General features: G+C 43.0%; 1 protein-coding gene across 8 annotated transcripts; it reads right to left on the bottom strand.

Moving 5' to 3' along the window:
* Positions 1-178: 178 nt before the first annotated feature.
* Positions 179-24,905, bottom strand: LOC142991751 (CUGBP Elav-like family member 2). Of its 8 annotated transcripts, none has more exons than XM_076141843.1 (15): positions 24,532-24,904; positions 15,742-15,938; positions 12,091-12,173; positions 10,448-10,496; positions 10,088-10,126; positions 9,784-9,918; positions 8,821-8,900; positions 7,497-7,658; positions 6,874-6,937; positions 6,552-6,677; positions 5,889-6,002; positions 5,605-5,781; positions 5,325-5,498; positions 4,661-4,840; positions 179-3,668 (listed from the first exon to the last, which is right to left on the bottom strand). In XM_076141843.1, the coding sequence occupies exons 1-14, from the start codon at positions 24,600-24,602 to the stop codon at positions 4,713-4,715; spliced, it is 1,599 nt and encodes a 532-aa protein (XP_075997958.1). In that variant the 5' UTR covers positions 24,603-24,904; the 3' UTR covers positions 179-3,668; positions 4,661-4,712. The 8 variants fall into 8 exon arrangements, with proteins under 8 accessions (XP_075997958.1, XP_075997956.1, XP_075997962.1 ...); XM_076141841.1 differs by having other exon boundaries at positions 5,889-6,015; positions 6,553-6,677; XM_076141847.1 differs by having other exon boundaries at positions 5,325-5,468; positions 24,532-24,902.
* Between the last annotated feature and the right edge of the window lie 400 nt (positions 24,906-25,305).

The raw sequence follows: 25,305 nt of genomic DNA, 5'->3' as shown, positions 1-25,305 counted from the left end.
ATTGAAACACAGAATATTCACTCTCCATTCACCCCGACCCCATTTCTACTTCAAGCTACGCAAAGAGAAGCACAACGAAGAGAAAACACGTTTGAGACAGGACACAGTGGGTAAGGAGGGTGGGTTTGTTGATGCCTTTACAACACTGGACAAGCACAACACAAAGACACAGCCAATATTAAGGGAAATGGTTTAATTTGCAGACAGAGGCAAAGAAACACACCACACATGAACAAACATCGACCAAAAAAAAGAACAGTCTTTCGGCTACACACTCCTCTATGGGAAAACAGAAAACTACACAGGTAAAAGCAAGGCCCAAACTAAACAACAGAGTTAACAATTATCCACACAAGTTGTTTAAATCTCGATGACAATTAAACTATGTGGACAGCACAAATACTAACATGAAACTTACCACGGCGTGGTTAGTGGATCCCGACCCCCTCCCTCCCTCCCCGCCCACACTCCCACCCCTCCCAGAACTGAAAGTGATTAACGACGTGAGGAACACAGAGATCCAAGTAAATCTAGTCAGGCATCTTTTTGAGACAAAAAAAAAAAAACTAGAGAACAAAAACAAAAAAAATTGCTTGACGCCACCAAGAGGCCAAAGTCGAGACCTGGTCAAGGCGAGGCCACATTGAGAGGCCAGACAATTTTTTCCAATATAGATTTTTTTCTTTAATTTCCAATATAAAAAGCTTCACTGGTACAAAATACATATGAACAACCAGTTGTAGAAATTGGAAAGCCTGTGTATGTCATTTTTTGTTTTGTTTTTTGTTTTTACATCCCACCCAGTTAAAGTAAAAGGTCAAACTGAAATCTACTGTATGTATACTGATCACATCAAGATGCACCCACTTTGGCTTTCATCAAGACAACACAAACATCTATTAAATTATTGGTGGAACATGAACAGAGTCCTATCGATTATCAGACAAAATAACACAGGAAGAGATTTTTCTTTTGGATCAAGACAATATCAAGAGATGCAAAGCTACCACACGGTCAAAAATAGCACTTCAGAATATGAAACGACAAATCAAAAAGTGATTGAGATTGTAGAGTCGGATGGGATTTGTGATGGAAGCCCCTGAAGTGAGTCGAGTTCCTGTTGGGACTGGAGTGTACTGTACATTGTGCTTTTATTCATCCACAGTAACACTTCACCATACACTGCATACACCTACAGACCTGCACACAGACCTGCAGTCACCTCACGTAAAGCTCCAGTCTCATCACCACACACGCACACACTCACTTTGCTTTTCCTAGATTTTTTTTTACTTATATTACCCTTTAGCCAAATCAATTCCCTGTCCCTGACACATGACCAAACATTGCTCTGCACACTGCCATGTGTATGTATAAGTGTCACAGTACATGTTTCACACTCACTAACAAAAAGGATAAACCTTTAGAGAAGTTTATTATTGAAATATCTCTTAAACCAACTGTTCAAACTGAATACATCACAATACACAATTTCACCAAGAACACAGAGTGGAGGAGGGGCAGGAGCAGGTGACACGGGCGTTCATGATACTGGCATCAAGAGACAAAAAGGCGAATTGCAGCAATCTCTAACCAAGGCCTAAAAGGATGTGTAGGCAGTTTCTAGACGTATATGGCACTTTGAAAATTGTATTGCATTTGGATAGAAAAAACACACTGTAAAAAGCACATGCCCATATTAAAAAGTTAAATTCTTGGTACCTTGATAATTTTGGGCTGTCGCACACACACGCACGCACGCACACACACGCACCAGTCTGCAAAAGTGAATAGCTCCCAACAATTGTGCTTAACTTTTCCTTACAAAACTACACTTCCATTAACGCCATTTCAAATTTGGTACCATTTTTTTGGAACGTTTATGTATTTTGAGGGAAAAAAAAAAAGATCCAAATAAAATGTGAAATTGTGACAATTGTGCATTTTGTGTCTTAATCCTGCGTGACCTAATAACACACACAAAAACCCTGAGTTGACAACTCTTTAGCGCCATCAGGTTTGCAATTTTAGGGAAGCCTCCTTTTGGGGGAGAAGTGGTTGTACATTCCGGGGTCATTTCCACTTTTGGTACAACACACAGAATACTCTCCCCCCCCCTCCCATTATAAAAAAACCTGTAAACTTTGTGCTGAAAATGGAATGTATTTGTAAACCAACACTACTGTGGTGGATATAGTAGTATTAATGTGCTGTGCATCGTGTATCAACCAAATAGAAGATAAGAAAGTAATCAGCAAAGGAAATTAATGAGTGCGCATCTATAAATGTGCAGAGACCCACAGGTTGTGTGTTGTGTTAAAGTGATCTCTTCTTCAGGGGCTCCCACATCTGCGACCACAGAAAGTGTGTGCACGTGTGTGTGTTGTGTGTGTCAGTACGTACATGAGTTGTTTTGTGTTGAAAAGAAAATATATAATTACATTAAAGAATTTTGTATAAATTCTAAATAGACACATGGGCACCTCAAACAAAAAAGACATTGTCTGATATTTATATGATTAACAAACATTAACTTTCAATATGAGGCATTACTAAACCAAAAGTGAAACATCCATTAATCAAATAATTAATGACAAATTCACCAAAAAGTCAAGACGTACCATGTAAGTTTAACATTGTTTTCTTCTTCTTCTTCAAAGGTGGAAAAATTAACCTCGATACTCAAGATGCGACCCCATAAATGACGGAAAAGAAAAGCTCTTTTCATACAAGCTGAAATAATTAGGAGGAATTTGACTGAATTTTCCATAATTTACTAGAAAGACCCTTAAAAGGCCACACTGATCAAACTGATTTTAGTCATCTTTAAAAATGTAACACACTTAAGACCCCCTAACACAGATGACATAACATAATCTACAAAAAACCCAAAGTTTGCCTGCGTTCTGTTAGTTAAACTTCTATAGATTCAATGGTATAAAATATAGGTAATCTAAGTGTGCATTTAAACCACAGATTGTCTATTTGTGAATCAGTTCTAAAAAAGTTGACTCATGTAGGTAGGCATTTCCCTTCACAGAGCAAATGTACCTTTTATTGTGCCATCAATATTTCCCAAAAAAAAGTCAATACACTGGATATTTTTTTGTGAAAATCTTCACTCTGCCCACAAAATGTAGACACCATTACAGAGCATTGAGGGGTTTTACTGGTCAGACTTTCAAAAGTGTTGGAAAGTGGTCTATAGCATGTTTGTAAGAAGCCAACATATTGCTAATGGCACCAAATAGCACAGCTGTGTGCCGATCCCTGTATTCAACTTTCAAGTGAACCTTACTGAGAGAGGTAAAAAGAAAACATAAAAAAAACAAGCAAAAGTTTTTTTAAAACAAAGAAATCCCACAGGCTTTAAAACATTCACAAATAAAGTCTCGAACTGAACGTAGGTAAGTTTTCACATTGATTTGCTTGACCTCTCTCCTACCTGTCACATTTCTATACAGAAAAAAGAAAACAAAAATGTATACATGCGGAAAAATCAGGTTGAGCTAAGGTCAAGGGTCAGTGGGTGGCCAGGTATTGGTCAGGCGAGCTTAGAGAGACATCACAGACAATGGTGGGATGATGAGGCCAGGAGTTTGGCTTGGCTTTCAACACCATGAAGACATGCTAGGCTAATGATGAGCAAACAGGCATGGAGATTTGTTCTAAAAAAGGAAGAAAACACAAAAGAAGGAGAGAGTCAGAGACACAAAGAGAAGAAGAGAGAGAGAGAGGAGAGAGAGGAGAGAGAGGGGGAGAAGTAGAGAGAGAGAGAAAGAGAGAGAAGACACAGAGGAGAGAGAAAGTTAGGGGCACAGCACAAGAATCATTTAGCCATGAGGCACAATCAACAAAAAACAAACACCAATCACCACATAAGGACAGAGCGGTAACACCCTCCCCCCCCACCCCCCACCCTCCCCACCCCCTGGTCCCCACGCACAAAACAATACACAGATTTAAGGAAGTGACGCAACAGGGCCTATGGCAGAGATTCCAACATGCACTACGTTTACGCTTGGCACTCAAACAGATCCACTGAAAGCCAGTCCCATGGAGACTTGGTGGATGGACTGAATGACTGGAAGGTTGTTAATAAGACGGAGGTAGCCTGGCTCAACATGGCTCAAGATTGGGAGAGACAACACAGAGCACAGGGAGGAGGGAGAGAGAGAGTGGGAGTGGGAGACAGTGTGAGAGACAGACTCAAGTAGTTAAGAGTGTAAAAGACGTTTAACATTAAGGATGACGGATGGGACAAGACTACAAAGTAAACAGCCACACAGAGGCTGAAGCTTCCGGCTCTACTGGTTTCAGTGCTTCATGACTGATCCTTAGTCGGCCCCTCTACTGTAGCTGGACACCAAGGCAATGAAATGGTACGCAAACACACCTGATGCTCTCCACTAAATTTAGTGACACAGAATACCTCCAGCAAACACCGACTCCAGTGTTAGTCATAAATAATCATAAATTAAAACATTTCATGATTTCAAATTACATGATAAAACCGCAGGAATGAAACACAGTCAAATGTGTAAAAGATTCATTGCAACCACTTTTAGGAATTAGGCCGAGTCTCCCTCCTGAGGTGGCTCCTTTCCCTCCGCCCCACTGAGTCTCTGCTGTGGTGACCTTTGGCTGGGGGTGAACTTACCCTAGCAGTGCTAGCATTAGAGCTGGGGAGGGGGGAGGCCCCAGGACTAGGATCAGTAGGGTTTGCTGTCGTTCTTGGAGCGCTTCAGCTGAACCTTCAGCCTCTTCATGCCAATCTGGAAGCCATTCATGGCCTGGATGGCGGCCTGTGCAGACACCGGATTGTCATAGCTGACGAACCCTGAGAAGGACATGACAAGAGTTACCAACATGTAAACATTATATTCAGCCCCATCATTCCTGTGTTACATGCTGCTGCTAAAATAAACTCAAGAAGCACCTGAGCTGCATGATGTTTTTGCAATAATCACTTAAATACTCAATACTGCTCTCATAGTGCTGATATTCACAGATTACTCGAGTGAAGTCAAAGTGGCACCTCACCATCTTCATAATCAACTTAAATGTGTCTTTGAGGGATAAGCAGAATAACTTTACAGTGATGAAACATTAGCGCTGCATATCAAAACATGGTCTAAACATCAGGTCTGTCCATTAATGTCTAAATATGTTTTTTTCGATTATTTCTGCTCACACAATACACCCTGAGACCAGAAAATGCACACAAATGGCACCAGAGCCACCTATTGTCCTGCTGGCCATACAAAGTTACAAGACGAATCAATTAGGATGAAGAGGAAATGACAGGTGGTGTCAACACTAACCAAAGCACTTGCTCAGATTGGTCTGTTTGTCAATGAAGACTTTGGAAGAGACCACATTTCCAAAAGGCATGAACATCTGCAGAAGGTCCTGGTCTCCAAACTCCTGGGGCAGGTGGTAGATAAACAGGTTGGCACCCTCGGGTCCTGTTTCATTAGGGCAGAAAGGAAACAGAACTATACCTAGGTAATTTACGAAGAAAAATAAATCTGTCATGAAATTACACAAATATAAAATATATGGTGTGTGTGTGTGTGTGTGAACTGGGGGGGTCTTGCTCACCTTCCTTCTGGCTGCCAGCAATGCTCTGCTGCAGGAGAGACTGGCTGTAGAGGGAGGGCAGGGCAGAGGCCGTGTACTGCTGCATCCCTGAGTAGGCCTGGGTCAGGGCGTCCATGGAACTCGCTGCCGACCCGTTGGCCATGGTGGCTCCCAGGCCTCCATTCATAGCCCCCATACCTGGGGAAAAAACCCGAAATGCAGCGTTAACGTTTGGCTGTACAGTCTGCAACAATGTTTGGATGAAATATTTGAGCTTTTAGCGAGGGGTAGAGAGGAGACTTTACCACTGACGCTGCTGGCGAGAGCGTTGAGGTTGTTGAGGCCGACAGAGGTCCCAGTGAGACCCTGCAGGGTGCCCAGAGATGCCAGGGTGTTCATCGCAGCACCGGCGCTGGATCCTGTTGAACAAGCCGAGAAGCGCAATGATCAGGGTGAGCAGGCGACCAAAGGGGTGACCTTCATACATTCATATCACTGCTAAACACCTAGCATTGATATGGTTATGAGGGGATGACAAAGCAGTCGGGGCAGTTTAAAGTCCGTCTCTACATAAGCAGAGGTCATTAGCGCCGCAACCATATGCTACACTCACACAAATGAAGCCAATGTAAATTTACACAGATTGAAGGGGAACGGGGGCACTCGTAACATTTTATTACCAAGTGATTAACTCCCATGAAATAAATGAGGAATGGCGGAGGGCCATTAGGCAAATAGTGAATAGGAAAGGTTTGAACATTTGGTCAGAGCTATTATAGCAGCAGGGGGAACAAGTGTGGCTCTGAAAACCTCAGTGGGTGACGCATTTAGATTTGTACAACCTCAAAAACATGGTAGAGCAGGAACTTGAATTGAACCAAATGTATAAACCATTGCATGCTTTTAATTTAACTGACCAGTATCTAGTCCATCATAGGACTGAACCAACAATTCAACCATTCCATTACCTGAGCTGGTCAAAGCTCCCAGGGCTGCGCTGTTAGACAGGGCGCTGGTGGAGTTCGGGCTGCCGGAACTCTGAGCTGCAGCCGCAGCTATTGTGGCGAGATTCTGCAGCTGAAGGGGATTCACACCTTTGAAAGGGAACAAAGAAAAAATGTATGCACTGTGCCTTTGTCCTTGTGTAGTATGCAATAGAACTACCAATTAATGTGCCACTGAACTTGATTGAGGCAGAGCGTCTCAATTGTTGTTAAAATGAAAAGTGTTGGTTTGTTCATTTCAAGGACATGATTACAGTGGTTTAGACACTCGAGAGTGTTAACTCACCTCCTAGCCTCTGAAGACTGTTGAAACTGCTTTGGCTACTAGTAGATGTAGCCTGTTGGAGCAACTGTAGAGGGCAAAGAGAGAATGAGTTAAAGAATCAAAAGAGAACGTAGGTGGGGTGGAAAGGGCAACAAAACTACATTACAAATGATAATCATATTGCAACACATCTATTTAGGTCTGTAATAAGCTCATCTATGTTTTTACTAATGGTTTTAAATGTATGTTAAGGTATTTAAATGTCATCATTCCATATTGAATATTAATTAGGCTAGATGGAACGACCCTGTAACAGCATGAACGCATGCATACTTAATTTCTGCTTCCACCCAGAGTAGACAACATAACAGCAAGATATGACAAGACAATGCACTTAAACATGCCAGGGAGAAACCTTTTACACATTTGTGAAACGGTGCGATGCAGGCAGACAAAGCAATGCTGACCTAACAGCACACTTTCAATCACATTCATTCAGTCTATAAATCCATGCTTGACTAATGTGAATTCTCTTATAAGCATCAACAGACAGATATATGGAGATAAAGGTGATTTATTTATTTGATGCTCAGGTACTTGTGAGACTTGTGGGAGCGGGGTTAGCTGGTTAAATTGACACTTACAGCCAGGTACTGCGGAGTGAGGGTCCCCAGGCCGGTCAGGTTTCCCCAGGTGGAGGCGCTGTTGAGCTGCTGAATTTGCTGTACTAATTGCTGCTGTAGGCGTCGCTGCTCCTTATCTCTCTGTGTGTCTGCAAACTTCACCACCAAAGGGGAGGAACAGCCCTGAAGCGGTGAAGAGGCAAAGAGGTGTTGGACTGGTTCAGAAGCGCGCACACACACAGAAATAACTCCAATGGTTGTGCAAGGACACAAGTCATTGCAGGGAATTTTGAAGGGTGATATCATCTGTGCGTCAAGATGGTGCTTTTATGCCTGTTGCATGATTATCAAAGCTAACACACAGAGGACATCTGCCATGCATAGCTGAGCCAGGCCACATTCCAAAAAGGGGGCACAGGGCAATGCTGCAGACAGTGAGTCTCTTTCTCGCACTTGGAGGAGCTCAATCAATTCCACAAACAAGCAGACAAGAGATCGAGACAAGACTTACTGAAACAGACAAAAACATGGATATCATGGATACAAGGACATAAATAGCAAGACGCCTGGACGAAACACGCACGACACACACAACTTTGCAAAACAAACAAAGTCACAAACTGTTCAGACTGACGCATGGACACAAGGCATGCAGTGTTAAGTATTTTGAGACTGGAGAGCCAGACAGGGACCAGGCTTGACAGGGAAAATGGCTTCTGCACCAGCAGCACCTCCCATGGCAGCTAAGAATTGGGGAGGTAATGATAAGGGGGGAATTGGTGGCACCACCAGTGGGACAGGATTTAATCTGGGAGAAGTGTTATGTTTGGTTGGGCCACTAATTAGACTTCACTGGGGAGCCTCTGACCTGCTAGCTGTCAAATTAATGCTGCTCCACTTCCATAAAGATTCCACTGGATACGAGGACATGGACCCACTTTCTGAAGAAATCTAATAGGCTGTTCCAATCTAGACCAAGTCTTTGTCAACCTATATTTGCTGGCGTGCCGTTCTACGTGATGTTACGGGAGACAGAGGGAGCGAGGCTCTGTATAAATCTAAATCAATAAATTAGGTGCATTAATTTCAAACCAGCTTTAAAAGATGAAGGCAATTGTCATCCTGTGTTCAGCAGCTACGTGAGGGCAGTGTTTGAAGTTTCATTCAATTATTTTGCAGACGACAATGCAATTTTGTAATAAGCAAAAGTGCTTTTAGGAATGACTCATGCTCCGCGATGAATCAATGCATCTGCTCGGCCAAGTTTTTGATCTTTCCAGCACAAGGGGGCAGCAGAATGAGGGGGAAGAGGGGAATGAGAAATAGGTGCTAAGGCGTACAGTACCTCCATAGTCTGAGAGTGATGCATGGTTTTGATTGCATTCTGTGCCATTGCCCTGGTAGCAAATGTGACAAACGCACAGCCTGTAGGGGGGGAAACAATAGGAGAGGGGGAGAGGAGGGAGGGAGGGACGAGAAGAAACAACAAGACAGAAGGTTTGGACAACTCGTTATGAACCCCCAAAAAACACATTGTACAAAGAATGGCAACTCCCAAGCACACAGAACCACCCTCACTGGTTAGCAACATGGAGAAAGAATACAGGAAAACGGTAACAAATGTCACACAAGGCACAGTGAACGACAGCTTCAATTGACACCCAGAGAGGCTTAAATACATTGTGTCATCATGAAACAGTCAACACAATCATGTTCACACATAAACAGACAAGGAAAGGCTTTGAGAGGAATAACCTATGGCGTGCTATCTCAGACGTCGTAGGACGGTAATGTTACATTTTCTTGATGAAGAAAATCGTGTCTGAGGTCTGATTCGACGCTCTGCTTTTATCATCCCTATCAACACAATCCCTGCGCTGCCGGCTATTTCCAAGGTCTTATGCAGCACAGATAAGCTATGTAGGAGATGAGGCGACAGGCTAATTCCAGCCTTTGCAGAGTGTGATGAAGGAGGCGGTGAAGGAGGAGCCGAGCCGAGCGCTCTGCCTGCCTGCCTGCCAGCTGAGCCCACAAACACCAGCAGCCGGCAGTTGCCAAGGCGACGGGCCATTGTGCCGGATGGCAAGTGCAGTGGCCCTTCACTACGAGATGTGGAGATTGTCTTGGAGTGATAGGAGGGCAGACTATGGTGATGGATTTAAAAGGTGGGCACTTGATTTTGGGTAGGGGAAATAAAGAAATCGGGAGGGGCCTGTGTAAATACATAATGACAATGTGCACAGGGGCGACACTGAAGCCGGTGTCCACTGGGCCAAAAACAGTGGGGCTATGCTGGGAGCAGACCTACCTCTGCTCTGGCCATCTGGTCCCCGGAGAATCCTGCACTCCTCGATCTGTCCGAAAGACGAGAACATCATTCTGATCTCGTTCTCCCCATATTTCTTTGAAACCATTCCGATGAATAGTTTTCTGTCTTCCGCTGCTGCAGAGGGAGAATGAAAATACAGTTATTAACAGAAAGCCAATTATGGAGCCACGTAGGTGGCATTGCATCAGGCACTAAATCTTGCACCTCTTTCATGTTCAATGTTTCTTTTTCAAGGCGCCATAATTTCTGTCTTTCACTTTAGGTGTCAGCCTCTTCTACAAACCTATGCAAGTTCCAGCTCTGTTTCCCCCGCCGTCTAGTTCTGTAAGCAAAAGACTGCTCCATCATCCCTTTGCACTTGCCAACAGATCCTCTGTACCTGCACTACTTTGCTCCCCTCGGTGCCTTTTAAAGCCCTTAATCCCTCTAACCCCTGACACCAAATACAAATTGGGTATTGCTTCACATTCACTGAACAAAGTCTGTCTTGGACGTTAATCTTGGCATTAAAAAGTTTCTCCCACTAAAATAAAACCCCTATCATCTCAGTCATCTTAGCAAAATCCACCCCGACTCAGACCTCGACTGTGCTTGTTGCCTGCATCACATGCCGACCTTCACTTTAAAAAGTAACGACACTCACCAGTTGTTTTCTCGCTGTCGGCAGGTTTCATCTGAATAGGATGATGCATCTGCAAAACAGGGCAGAGGCGTTATCATGGCACTGTTCAAAGCTGGTTCAGCGTAGCTCACTATTATTAACTATGTGGGCACTTGGCCCTTTTTTCAAACCTCTCATAATAACGGTCTCATCTATGGACCATCATCCCCCATTCCAATATCCCTCTGTCTCATCTTTAGTTCTCTCTTCCTCAGACCTTGGTCCCTTCGGCCCTCACCACAGTCAGATTGAGGAGGAAGTGGCCGAGTTGATGGTGGGATCAAATCTCCAGTTTTCAATTTCACGTGGAAACGTAGCATGGATTGGTGATCGAACATATCTATCCTTCCCGTCAACCGTTCTCATCTTACAGAAAATGGTTTACATGCAAGTCATTCCTGCACTGCTTTTAAATGAACAGTAGGCTTTAACAAGGACATTTGAGAGAGCTTGTTTATTTCCCCTCCTACCTCTCGATCCTTCATATAAACAAGGTACAGTGTGGCAATGCCGGGCTTTAATAGACACTTTTGTCGGGAGGCGACTTACAGCGGTACCCAGGGATATATTTTAAAATCCACCCGCTGTGCAACATGAAAAGATGAAAAGAAATGCGTCTACACAAGTGCCACCTGCTCAAGCATCTCGTATGAAAAGTGGCAAGTTTGTTATTGACAAGCACTAAAGAGAAACAGACAGATGGCCTGCTCAGTATGTGTGCTGGCTAGCATCGCTGACCAAGGAGAGCGAGGCGCAGAAGGGAATGAAGCCGGAACAGAACACAAGCCTCTCCACTGTCACACAAACCAAACTCACTCAGCTGCAGTCAATGCCGGCAACAGTATGACTAAGGACCGAGGTTTGGGACCTGAGCTGATAGACCGCACTTTATTTGAGACGTCTAGCTGATTGATAGCGGGCCGGTGAAAGAGAACTACGCCTGTATGTGCAGGCTGCTACGCTCATTCATCAACCCCGACTCAATATTTACCTCTAACCTAACTGACAATCGCTCCTTTTCCAATAGACTAGGCTATTGATTTCATTGATGGCTGGAGTAGTTTAGGATGGACTTAATTGATTGGAAAGGGAGTAATACAGAAACGGCGTGTAGGGTAGGGCCGATTTGTCGCGTTTTAACAAGCAAGGGTACTTATGCCACATGAACGGCCTTTCAATCTCACTAGATACATCACGTGAGGAATTAGCAGACCACACCTCACCGCGCTTCCTTATTAGGGGACTTCATCTCGCCTCCTTTAACATCCCAAACTTTGGGGGGGGGTGGGGAAATGTGTAAATATGCACCAATGATTAATGAGGATGGACATTAAGACTTTGTTCTACTTTGTAGCAATCAGGACTTGTGCATTAATGAATGATTTACGACATGAACACGAACATTTCCCCGGATCCCCATGTGTCTATGACGAGGTCTGTGGGTTTATCAATTCATTGTTGAGATCAGGCCGGTCCTCTGTGTGGTGTTAGCGCACGGTATCATAGGCCAGACATGTGTGCAGTGAGCCGAGAGCTCATTATTGGCCAGCTCACTGCCCACAGCCTTAACTGGGAATGTGGAGGGGTTCAAGCAGCTAAACGCCGCCTATATTGTGCTTACTCACCCCACTTAAGGTCTTTATGTTGTGCAGTGCATTCTGGGCCTCCAGTGCAGCTTTTCTTGTATAAAACGTTACAAAACAGCATCCTGCAGATAAGAGGGGAGAAAAAAAGAGGAACAAACAATGGGCGGGGGAGAAAAGACAATAACTGCATTAGAACACAGCAAATACAGTTCATGTTGTGTCATCAGCTGTTAAAGAACAGGAAATGAGCTCAATGGATGAAAGCATCTTCTCTGTATCACATGTTCCAGGCATGCGACAGGATATTCTTAGCAACCGTTATACGGAGCACACAGCACATGTTGGGAGTTTGCGAGGAGGATAGAGGCGGTAATGAGATAGTTGAAGGCCGTTGTGCGATATGGTCGTTGGGTTATATGACAGGGTTAGGAGGCACTTGTGGACAAACGGCACGGGCAAGGGAGAGCAAAGGGCCCACATATCCCTGTGAAAGATGCGGCAATACACAAACGGGAGACTCGCAAACATACACACACACACGTTCGTGGAACAAGGAGGCAGAAGGCAAAGCGAGGAAGAGGAATCGTGGGAGAAGAAAGGCATTGGGGGAGGGGGTGAAGAAAGGAAGAGCAGGGGGGGAGGAAAAAAAAGCTTCTCATTCTTCCGTCCCAGCAGACCGCCAGTGGCGTTCCAGCCTGTCAGTTTCACTGGGCTGGGGAAGTGGAGCACTGCAGCGTCTCTGACCTACATAGTGTGTATTATGCTGTTACTGGAGCTCCCAGGCCGCGGAGAGAGCTGCTGAACTCTAATATGCATCAAGCTGCTCTCCCCGCTATAAACCAGCTGAGCTCTGCTGCACGGCGCTGCCTCCGATGTACTGGAGATAAATAAACCATCCAGAGGCAGGGTGGTGATCAGATGATTTTTTCACGACATGCAGTAGACGTGACCTAAAACCGACCACAAAGCTGATGGATCCTCAATAAATCTGTGGCAAAATAAACAATGTGAATGGAAGTGGGATTACTGGTATTCCAATGAACAAATCAAACAAAAGTAAGACTGATCACACAAGATAAGAGGTTAAGGGTTCATTATCTGCTGTGCAAATCAAATATAAGCCAGATAGCATCAGACGGCAATGCTTTGATGAATTCTCCCTGCTGGTCCCCAGTGTGGCAGGGGAGGGGACACGGGTGGAGAAAATGGACACACATAGGCTGGGTGACATTCAAAACTTCCATTTACATGTCAATAGGCATCACAGCTGACTAGTGTTGGACAATATGACTAATAAACAAATAACTGTATTTAGTGGACACGTATACATTTTTCTTATTATGTAGCTGTACTGGGCGTTTTACAGCTGCAGTGGCATATTCTATTGTGATGTCCCTTCATAATTAAATTAAAGTGTAATGGGTAGATGTCATAAATCCAACCATAGTTTTGATTACCATAGGTCTGTTGTAGTGGAGAAGGGGCTGACAGTGTAGCGCCTCAGACAGTTTGTTTTAAACTCAGCTTGGCTCCAGTATTTTTGCCCTGATAAGACCTTGAAACCAATATTTCTAATTCCGCCCCAATAAATCCGATTCTCAAATGTTTGCACAGGGACCATTTCCTTGTGTAAATGCCCCATTAGGGCGTTTGTGATCTCCCTCCACCATTTGCCTTTGCAATCACAGACATGGCCTTGTGAAAGTGCTTCTTGATGCAATGCCTGAGCCTTAGACCTGTGTTTCACGTCAGTACTAGTGGAAGGCCCCGAGTGTGACAACAGGAATGGCATGCAGTCTTTTTTTGGGAGATATTTTTTTCCATCACAGAGAGGGGGGGAGAAAAAAGAAAAAAATAAGGAAAAATAATGAGACCTAGGAAAGGTCATACACATGTGGACTAGATGCATAAGAAGACAAAGAAACTGAAACAAACAAAGTCAACTCAAACAAGTGATTTGAGTGAGGACTACTGAACGATGGCATCATTGGTGATGAATAATTGTGTTCTATACCAGAATGATAATAGTGAAGCAAAATTGTCATGGTTCTGTTAGATGGGTCCATGTGTGCAACACATTGTTTTGAGTACAGGGGGGAGAAACGAAAAAGAAGAGAACTAAAGCCATAAGGAGATCCAGGCTTTGAAGTGTTCATGTTAATTAAGACAAATGGATGGCAAACAGAGCCACAGCAACTTACCACAGCCAGCAAAGGTTATGTAGATATGACATAATAATGTAACCACAGTTTTAAATGACATCAGTGTTGCTAATTTGAACTCGTAGGTAACGACATCATACTACCGTAAGGCAGCTTCAAAACGCATCATGAGCCGTAGTGAGAGAAAAATAGAAAAAGACCCTATATGGTGTTCAAGCATGCAGTCTTTTGGTTCCAGTGTGTTTTCTTTTCTGTTACTGGTGTTTCCATCTTGCACCAGTTTTTTTTTCAGTTCACCATCCTTCAATTTGGTGGCTGCTTAAGGTACTCGTCATGGATGCTTGGCACAGCCTGACCACAGTGCTCAGCGCCCTTAAACTTTCTGATTGGACCAAAGTAATTGCAAGAATAATTTCAACCAGTGTACAGGATGAATCGGTATTTTTAACTCGGCACTACTGTCAAAACTCTAAATGGGAACTGCGTTTCTTTTGATTGATATTAGATTTGTATAATTTAATAAATAAATAAAATAAAAACCTGATCATGTGAATACGGGCATAGACTATTTGCTTGAAGTACAAGGCACAACTCAGTGTTGAAGGCAAAAATTGCTTCTCCTATATGATTCATTCTGAGACCAACCTTAAAACCACAGGCAGGGCAACATAAATTCCATAAAGACACCAGGTCCCGCCATTAAACAGGGTCTTATATTAAATACGAGACTGGATTAATTTCTAAAATGCACGTCAAGAGAAATAAGATTTTGAGGTCATAAACTCAGGAACTTACATCAGGGGAGCTGTCTTTACTTTATTCACCAGCAGTTAGTTATGGAGGAATGAGCACTTCAGTGGCAGTTTGTGGCTCTCTGCAGACAGCAGCCTTCCACTTCACTGTGCCCTCTAACTGCGACTCAAACCAAGTCATTCAACTTGGGCACCGTTTCTAAACAGAGCGCATCGATGGATCTCTTAATGTGCAGCACTTCATAGAATGGAGCTTTTAATCCAGCATGGCAGAAGTAAAAACCAAATCACACTGCGTACATTTCTCCACAGTAAGTGCATAAAAGGGTATATTACAAGTGCAGACAAGCAGGGATGCGTGTTGCCTAAAGGCACTTTGTTGACATGCAACAGTGGGTGATGTAAGAAAGCTGTGTCTGTTGTATTTGACCACTAAATGAAAATGAAGGTACCTGCACAAGAAAACATCATGGCGGTTCAATAATAGTGGTAGTTTCTTTGCATTTGAACTATTTTTGAACCACTGCTTATTTCAACAGTTAATTCTCTTTCAATTAACAGTTATTTAGCCTATGACACATTTTTGAAAGTTAAACTTCAGGGCTAGGTCAAACAAAGTAAAAACTAAAAAACAAGAAATTAGTAAAAAAAAAAAACACAACAGAAACATAAAGAGACAAAACAATTATCTAATCTAAAATTATGCATCAAACTTACTGATCAAACTGATTTTTAACTACATCTTAAATAAAGAGACTTCCATGCCCTACCCATACCTTTGCTCTGGGGAGGGTTCTGGGTACGATCACGGAGGATGTTGATCTGGTGTACAGCTCCAAAGGGCTCGAAAAGCTCTTTTAGTTCCGTTTCTGACCAGGAACGTGGGATCTGTCCCACAAACATCTTGATGGAGTCTGGGTCTGGCTGGTCCAAATGCTCCAGTGACCCATTCATTTTGCTCCCGTTGCCGTTGCTAAGGGACAGAAGAAAGAAAGGTATTGTAATTGTAATTTGCGCACTAATTTCATCCATCTTAAACAAAAAATCGTCCCCAAGTTCAGTGGCCTCCCCTACACACGTCCATTGCAGACAACGAATTATGTGATTAATATATGGAATATAATCGACATAGGAAGTTGCATGTTCCTCTGCCAATGCAGCCAGGAACAAAATATGGTAAGAACTTCTCTGGTGGTTCACAGTTGGTCATCTTACTTTGATGATATAACCATGATTTAAATAAACACATGCTGGTAAGTTGTACTGCCGCAACCGTTTTTAACGTGATTAAAATGCGACCACACTCATTTCAACGTCCCTGTTAAATACATAAACACTTTACATTAAACCTCGATACACATTGCGAAACACAATTTGTCAGTCACTGAGCTCCCAATTAAGTGTTTCAAAGCAACAGGCCTTTGTTTTCAGGATACCTGCTGTCTGACTTATGGCTTTCGGGGGAATGGCATGGCACCCTTTGAAGATCCACAACGTGACTGACTACAAGCGAGCCACAAACAAGCGAGATGCAGGCGGTACGCTGATCTAAACAAATGCATAGCCACTGTGCTAATGCAAACATCAGACATGCTATTTGAGAAACAGGCAGATTCACCGCTGTAGTACACCGCCACCCCCACTCTCCAAAAAAAATGGAAATGAAAAACTCCCATACAAATCTATATGATTCATGCAAATGGTCCATTTGACTTTCAACCAACTTCATAGCTGTGCATACTAATCGTTTTTACTAACAATTTGTGATGCCACATCTTGCATTAGCATTGAGAAAAAAGTTGTCCATAAAGCTTTGACACAATATAAGATGGTACGCTCTCTTTCTGGTGTAACACTCTGAGTTTGACATCAGTGGGGAGCAAAAAAGACGCACATGTGACCGCTTCCTAAATCTGAATGAAAATGTTTAAGTTTTGGCTAAACATAGCTTTCAGGGTGGCACCAGCACTAATATATTTTAGCACAAATCATCAAATTACAGGAATTCAAATATTAAACCAACAGGCATCTGCAAAATCTTCTAGTGTTTTCATTACCTCAAATTTAGAACAGTAAATTTTATTAACTGAGAGCTAACTGGGTCTTCATATCACAACCATTCTTTCACTGCACTGTTGAACACCTCCCAACATAAACTCAAATATTGCTTTTATAGGAACATGCAAAAAAACGAATTTGTAGACAAGGATGCCACAATATTATTTCAGGGGACAGTAACAATATTAAAGTTCAAAGGATCACTATAAACAGAGAGAGAAAATCAAGGCGATGACAAGTACTGGAAGAATGAGGTCAGTGACATACTAAAATGTGTGAATTTCTTGGTGGTAAGCCTTAGGGACAGTCAATCAAAACCCTCCAGGATACGACTACAGAGGGTCTGAAACTACATCCAGCTTGTGAAGCAGCATACAGAGCACCAAAGACAGAAAGCACGACAGGTTTCACTGAAACAGGTGCAGAAGATGGTATACAAGATAACTGGTTTCATGCACATCCTGTCACTAAATACAGCTAGTGCTGAAATGTATAGTTAACTGACAGAAGATTGACAAAGTCAGTTGTTTGTCAATCTGGTAATACAACACCATTGCTGGTTTCAGCTCCTAAAATGGGTTAATTTGTTGTTTGATTTTGGGATATTGTGTTTAGAATTCACCATTTTTCAAAATTTCACATCATCATTGATTGATTTGACCAATAATTCTATAAGCAGAGACAAAAGCTGCCAAAGGTAAGATACACAAATTTACACAAGACACAAAAACCCCCACACACACCTTTGGACACGAGTCATCCATCTCTTACAAATTGAACCAAGTCGTTCTGCCGAGACACCAAACTCCTTGAAGGACTTAAATGACATACTGTACTAACAAACCACACGGTCTGTTTTGAAGGCTGTCAATGCACCCAGACGACGACATGCACGGAAAAAAAGCAGCAGCGAAACAAAAGCCTCTCCACCAGCAAAGCAGCAACTGCCCTCCCTCCTACCAGCCGTGATAGCTACAGGAAAACAGCACTGCGGAGCTCTAAACCTCTTAGAATTGCTGGTAAGCAGGCAGAGATTTTGCGGTGCATCTACTCCTCAGGCGTTTTGGCGATGGTACAGAGAGTAACCTACAGCTTCTTCACCACAGCAGGGGGAACAATCGCATATTGTTCCTCCATGCTGGAGAACACTATTCACCATTCCACTACAGTACAATGGGCCAAGTCAGAGGGATGCTTTGGAACATGTCGAAGGCTACGACTGCTTGGGTCACAGCACAGTGGTGTGACACCATTTATCTAGTTGTTACCCATGGCATTTTGCTGAGGGCTTTTGACAAATTTTGCCATGGGAATAGCAAAGCTCACCGCAAAAAATGGACTGCGTTGATGGATTTAAGTATTTAACAAGCTAGATTTCCTAAGCATCACAATGAAGGCACAAAATTAATTCTCATCTACTAATTAAAGGCCCAATCCTCACAACACAAAGATGTTGATCCTGAACAGGGTTGTTTATGTTGCCAATCACAACAAGTCTAATGCAGAGCAGTATCCTTGGAGCTGGAAGGACTCATCCCCAAGGACGCTTCAGCTGGAGAGATGTTTGCATAGCGTAGGAGTGGAAATAATGATTTGTCTATAAATTATACATTTCCTTACTTGCCAATTATGATAGTGTCACAATGACTTAAGAACAGATAGGTCAAGTTGGTCTATTTTCAGGGAAATACTTGCCTCGACCACATTCAACGTGGGTAAGCGTTACTCACTTCGAATGTATTACTAAAACAGTATTGAAAGTGCTACGCTGAAATGCATTCAGGTCTTTCACAGCAACCACTAGTAAGTGAAAGCATTCATGAGATGAGAGACAATGACATATTGGTGTTGATTTGGAAGCATGCATCTTAAATTCGAGATCAGATACTACATGTTCCTCACCTGAAGAAATAACCCTAAAAAGAACAAAGGCTGCTGTAACCTGAGAATAGAAAACTAAGACTTGTATGCATAAAATAAAACTGCCGATTAATAAAATGGAAACTTAAAAATATGCCAACTCATTGAGCCAATGATTGAAAACTAATTTAAAAAACACAACTTCCACCCATCACAGTCAATATTGTAGTGAGGGGTGCATACCGTTTCCTGTCCCTACAACACTAAAAGTCTTAAAACTGAGGTCTTAAAGGATGTCTGAAGAGGGTTAACTTCAACTGAAAAAATGTAGTAAGAGGTTTATACTTTGACTGGTATTTGCTGACCCTCTCTAACATCTTCCCCAGTATTTCACTTTTCACCCTAACCATTACCCCTAACCCTCCTGTCCCAACCCTTAAAAGTACTGCAAGCCATGTTGGACCTTGTTTGTTAACATTAGCAAATTCTTACCAGACTCTTCTGGAGATTTTTTTGCTCGAGCCGATCTGTTGTGCTTTGCATTGCAGCTTTTTGTCATAGTGCAAATCATTTTTAGAAATTGAATGCATTTATCGCTTCATTCATGATGTCATTATGAGGGGTTGCTAAGGTGGTTTTAGTCCAGTCAGCAGTGACATCATTCATGATGACATTCTGGGGGTTGCTAGGGTGGTTCCAATCGTGTAAACTTTTTGATCATGAGAATAAAACTGCTACTGGAGTATTTATGTAAAATACAAAGGCAAAGAAACGCATTCTATGCAAATGCAAGACCCTTATCTAATTTTTAGACAAGTTTTCACTAGAGAGAACATGGCACAATTTTCCATTGTGTATGTGATGTCATTCATGGTTGGGGGTTAACACTGACATCATCCATGATATAATTATTCAATTCAACTTTATTTATATAGCGCCAATTCAGAACAAACGTTATCCGAGGCACGTTACATACAGAGGCAGAGCTGACCTCTAGGTGGGCAGCCAGCTGCCTTGAACGGTTGGGGTTAGAGAGAAAGAGAAAAGAGAGACACAGCAACAACGATAGATCAAGTGTAACTATGACTCAAAATCTAAAAAAAGGTTTTAGATTATTTTCAATCATTTGCTACAGAAACAATTTTAACGCACAGTCAGCTAATCTGAGACCTGATTGAACTGCACGTTGCCCTATGCGCTCACTAGTGGTTCGTACATGTCTAGTTAATTCATTGCAGGAGCAACCTGCTAAATTGCAACCGTATCTTTTGCTTCAGTTGAAGGTGAACAAAAAAAGCAATTCAAAACCACAGCAAATCAATTTAAATAATCTCTTCTTTTTCTGATTCTTTTGGGGGGGGGGGCGGTGTAGGAGGGTTGCTAGTGTGGTTCCATTTAAGTCTCCCACTACTATCATTTGGTAATGAAAATAAATTGCAAATTTTATGTAAATGAAATGAAAATCCTATGCAAATGCCAGACCCCTAAACTTGTTTTTGGCAGGTTTGGAGGCAAACACACAGATGCGCTTCCTCCAATTTTAGTAGTATATATAAAAAAAGATAAGACAAGTTGAGATGCAAGCTAAGATCACACCCTGCAGCATGTTCACAGACAGTAGTGAAGGACTCTTTAACTGCACTTCCAGAAACAGCAATGTGGCAGCTCATCATGGCCCAAGACACGCTGCAGCAGCTGACAAGTCATTCAGAGACTTGACAGTTGCATACTTGCTGCCGCGCCACCCATAAAACCTGTGATTTATCTGGACCATATGCCAGTCCGGTCGGTGAGCTCTGACCGTGCAAGAATGTCCACAACACCTTTCCCGCACTGCCTAATTTGCCTCATACCGCACATGTGATTTGGATGGTCAGCGCTGTGTTACTTATTCTTAAAATCACAAAAAGTCAAGGCAACCAATTTCAGTGATGGTCAATTATCTTTTGCTTTTTTGTTATGTGGTCATGTCAACTTTATTTCTAAAGCCCAATAGCCAGCTTTCACTGAGTAATATAATTTGGGTCACTGGGCATTTACCATGTCAATACAATGACGCAACACTACACTGTAGGAAGTATTTAATCATAGCAACGAATAATGTAAAGTTATAATGCCGCGCTTACCCCTGTTTTTGACTAATACTCTGCCTTAGCCTGTTTCAGCAGTCGCTATTGTCATGCATTTGGGGGGAATAAAAAAAGCTAAGTCGAAATGTACATTGCCACAATCATTCTGTGAAAAAAAAAAAAAGAAATCAGTAATTTCTGTCAGAAAAAGAATGGTCTTAAAAGCCGCTTCAATGCTGGGACACGCAATTTCTATAATGCCTTGTTCAAATCTTTGACAGCTGTCATAGTTGGACATAAAGGCTCTCTCTACAGTCATCCATTTTCCTTTCCATCATAAAAAAGGCAAAATGTCATTTGACAGGCTGAATAACTCATCATAAGCTTTGAATAACAATATCCATTTGACGGGCGCAAGTTGAAGCTGAAAATATGCCTCGGTACTTACACAATGTCTGCAGTCAGCCCCTTAAGCATAATTCATAACTAGCACAACTATAACTAATCACTGTTATATCGGGCTATACAAATAAAGTTGACGTGACTGACTCATGTCCCAGGTCTGATCAACAGGGACAACCAAGGATGGACGCTGCCGGGCAAGAAAGCTGAAATTGGACATTATTTAATTTCCATAGCAAGTGGTCAAACCTAATCAGCACACTATTGTTCTGATGAGGAGGTATTAAGACATTTTCCTCCTGGCAATGCCGACAATTCCGCTCAATATGGCCTGATTTCATTGTTGCATTTCCCCTGATGAAGACAGACGTGTTCAATCAGCTTCTGAATGTGCTGCATGTTAACAGACGGTCAGCATCTGATGACTAGACCTGCCCCATTAGCTCCGTAATCACACCAAGCATCCCTGGCGGTTATGGGTGACGCTGCTAAAGTAAAGCTAGCAAAGCTAACATAATATATCCAGAGAAACCAAATAACTCTGGTTAAAATGGAGCATGTATGTAACTCTTGAGGTGGAGCTCACCCAAATGGGCAGCAGTCGTGCCATTGCAACAGAAGTGAAGACACAGATCAGACTAAAAGCAGCAATTACACACTAACTTTGAGTGTACTTACTGCACTAACTTAGTCATCCATTTCCCCAACTAGCAATGGGCAAAAGAATGTCTTTAATGATTATAAAACAAACCTCAACACACACATTTTATGGGTTCACTTAAAGCTGACAAATGACACTAATCCTCCTATAACCACGACCAGGGGCCTTCTGCTCTACAGAGGAATCAATCCAAAAGAAAGGCTCCCTTGCTGTCACATCTCATCCATCTAAGCCACTTGTACTACTGTTGACAGGACTACCCAATAAGTCAACCAAACAGCTGATTCCACTTTATACGGACTGGGGACGTGGTGACCTCTATGTCAGGGGTTATGCTGACATAAACAGCATATTGGCAAAGTATTATACCCTTAGAAGTACTGTTTTAGAAGACGTTGGATGCTCAAATGCTTATTGTGTTGCTGTAATTGTATCAGTGATTTTGTTGATCCCTGAGACGTCATACAGGACAGACATTTTATGGACACGGTGGTGCATCTGATCTTACGCAACTCTTTGCAACAATGTCATGTGTTTGCTAAGCTTGCAGGAGAATTTGCTCAACCTTCGTTCACACCACCCCACATCAGAGATAGGCAACATAATTAGACACTCAGAGGCGGCGTAAGTTGTACAGCTCATGTGGTGCTGTAATTATTGGCGAGCTATATGAGCAGCAGGAGCAGAGGAACAGGTGACAAGCCAGATCAGAGCCCTGCTGCCCTTGGCCTTCAACATCTGGCTGCATGTTGCTCTCCTACCATCAATACCCTACAGCAAAGGGGCAGAACAGCTGGCTCTTGCAACTCCAAGATCCAGCTGCAACTCCAAATGCCAAGTACTCATACTTTGCACACATCACCTTCTTCCTATCCACAATAAAAATAATCGCCGTCACTCATCTCACTGAAATCACGCTGAAATCAGTTTGCTGCCAGAGGATCATGCTTCTCACTCTTACTGTCGTCAATCAGACGATCAGAGGCTAAATCAATCAAATAGAGCTGGGACTGGATCTGATCAGCACTGCAGTGTGTCACAGAGATTGGAGGAGAAGAGTTATTTTGTGTTTACTCAAATCAATACATTTGTTAAGGTGTACAAACTTTGTTAATTTGCAGTCCTACATGTAAAACAGTATGATGGGGTTTAAACGACTAGGGCGGCAATAGCTCAGTCCCTTGAGGACGCAGCTTGGGAACCCTCCAGGGCAATGCCGAGGTGCCCTTGAGCAAGGCACCGAACCCCCGACTGCTCCAGGGGCGCCGTATCATGGCTGCCCTCTGTAAATAGCATGTGTGCTGAGTTACATATGCAAGAGTGGCACAAGATGCATTTCAAATCTGTATGTGACTGCATGGAATTTGACAAATGTACAAAGGTATCTTATCTTAGAATGCATACATTGGCTGAGAAACTTACACTTACTCTGGTTCTATTCAAGACATAATTTCAAAGTCAGATACAATAATGTGTATAAATATCTATTTCATGCCATAGACGTGCCTCTGCTGAGTATAAGGCCGCGAAAGTGAGGGACTCGATAAGTTGACGTAGCAGAAAATGTTTCTCTTACAGTTCCTGTTGAGACAATTTTCTAGTTGCTGCTATGTGGAGAGGACACTCACATCGTGCGCCTCTGTGCTGGGGTGTTTTTTATTTCCCCTGTTTACATGGTCTGTCACAAGATTTCCATTAGTGGTTCAATAATGTAACAACCACGTGTTTTCTACCGTTAAGTAAGCACTCAGGATTCAACATGGATGAACCGATCGAAGCCCCATGGCTGCCGCTAACTGCATTAGCTAGCCTGGCTGCTAACAGACATAGGGAGGGACTCCCGTGCAGCGGCAAACCGATCCCCGGCCTGTTTACTTCAGTTTGTAATCGCAAGCTTTAGGGAACATCGACGGTCGACATCTTAACGAGCCAAATTAACCACAGGGAAAACAATTCACCGTTAATCAAGGAAGATTATCCGCTTCCCAGTGTGACCACCTTACCGTCTGGACCGAAACACGCCAACGTGAAGTTATTCAGATCGAGCTCGGGAGCACAAAACAGGAAATTTGCATGTATGTGTTGCACAAAAGACACCAATGTCTGCAGTAGTAACGCTGTTATTCACCCAGAAAGCGAAACGTGTTATCTACGGAAGCACATGTCACTTGGTTATAGCGCGCGCCTCCTCTCCCGATACCGTCGCTAGCAAAAAATGCGCTTTCCTCCACTCGTTTACACCAACATATTAAAAAATGTCACTCGGCCCTTGTTAAATATTAGATAATATGTGGTTAAAACGCTTGCAACAAAGTTAAACTAGTTAAACTTCATGTGTGGTAGCGCCAACTAACGTTACTCGCTTCTCCGGCTAGTATAGCACCCCTACTTCCCCCTAGTTATGCTAACGGCTAACTCACAAGTCTTCCGAAACTGCGTTCGTTCCGTTTCTACGAGCCCAGTGAGGTTTAGACCGCGTTTAGACGTGTAAACGACATGATAGTTCGGTTACTTACATTGTGTCGCTCGAAGTCAGTAACCGACTTTCGGTTAAAGGCATGAAATCCATGTTGTACGCCGAAGTCATGACCTAAACTACACCGCCGCCTATCAAACAATGAGAAGCGCCGTCCGCTCGCTCAGAGAGGCTCAAATGTACTCCAGCGAGACGGCGAAGGAAGACGGATCAGAGCAGGTGCAGGGAGGAGAGGGGGGGGCGTCTTCGTCTTCGTCACAACATGAAAGTCGCTGTTTTGCCAATGCCTTCCTAGTACTTCTCTTAATTTTTCTCCGACTACCCCCAAAAAGAGAAAATCAGTCCACTCCGGGCCCGCTGTCAGTGTATTGAGCCACACAGCTGCAGCGGAGCAGAGAGGCGTGGTCTTCTCCCAACAAAAAAAAAAGTCTCTCCCCGGCACGCTCGCTCGCTCGCTGCCCGGAAATGGCATCTACTCTCCGGGTAAATCTATATCATGTGTGCCTATGGGGGAACACACGTGCTCCTCATATGGACTCTGCAGTGGTATCGCCCATCATATGTGTTTGTATTATCAACAAGATGACTATTGTTGTAAAGGCATCTTGTAGAACCTGTAGTGGTGAGATGAAGATGGGGGCCCATCTGTGGAAGGATCCTGATTAAAGAGCCACTTCAATGTCCAAATATAGTACCTAGATCATTATTATCAGGATTAATGATTCTGATCTGTTTTCCACTTATCCCACTGCTGTAAATACAGATCCTGTCCTTTTTTTTGGGAGTATGATCATTTCCAGTTGGATTGTTGTCC

The sequence above is a fragment of the Genypterus blacodes genome, unplaced genomic scaffold (assembly GCF_046128005.1).
Source record: "Genypterus blacodes isolate CSIRO-AG114 ecotype Tasmania unplaced genomic scaffold, CSIRO-AGI_Gbla_v1 ptg000021l_1, whole genome shotgun sequence".
Taxonomy (NCBI): domain Eukaryota; kingdom Metazoa; phylum Chordata; class Actinopteri; order Ophidiiformes; family Ophidiidae; genus Genypterus; species Genypterus blacodes.
This window is presented reverse-complemented; position numbering and strand designations above follow the sequence as displayed.

Bases quoted from the DNA above. Each gene is read 5' to 3' on its own strand.
- LOC142991751 (XM_076141842.1), bottom strand. From the start codon at position 24,602: ATGACTTCGGCGTACAACATGGATTTCATGCCTTTAACCGAAAGTCGG. The intron at 10,127-10,447 runs GTGAGTGTCGTT...TTTTGCTTACAG, and splicing joins CGACAGCGAGAAAACAACTG to AACTAGACGGCGGGGGAAAC. The intron at 6,938-7,496 runs GTAAGTGTCAAT...TGCCCTCTACAG, and splicing joins TCACTCCGCAGTACCTGGCT to TTGCTCCAACAGGCTACATC.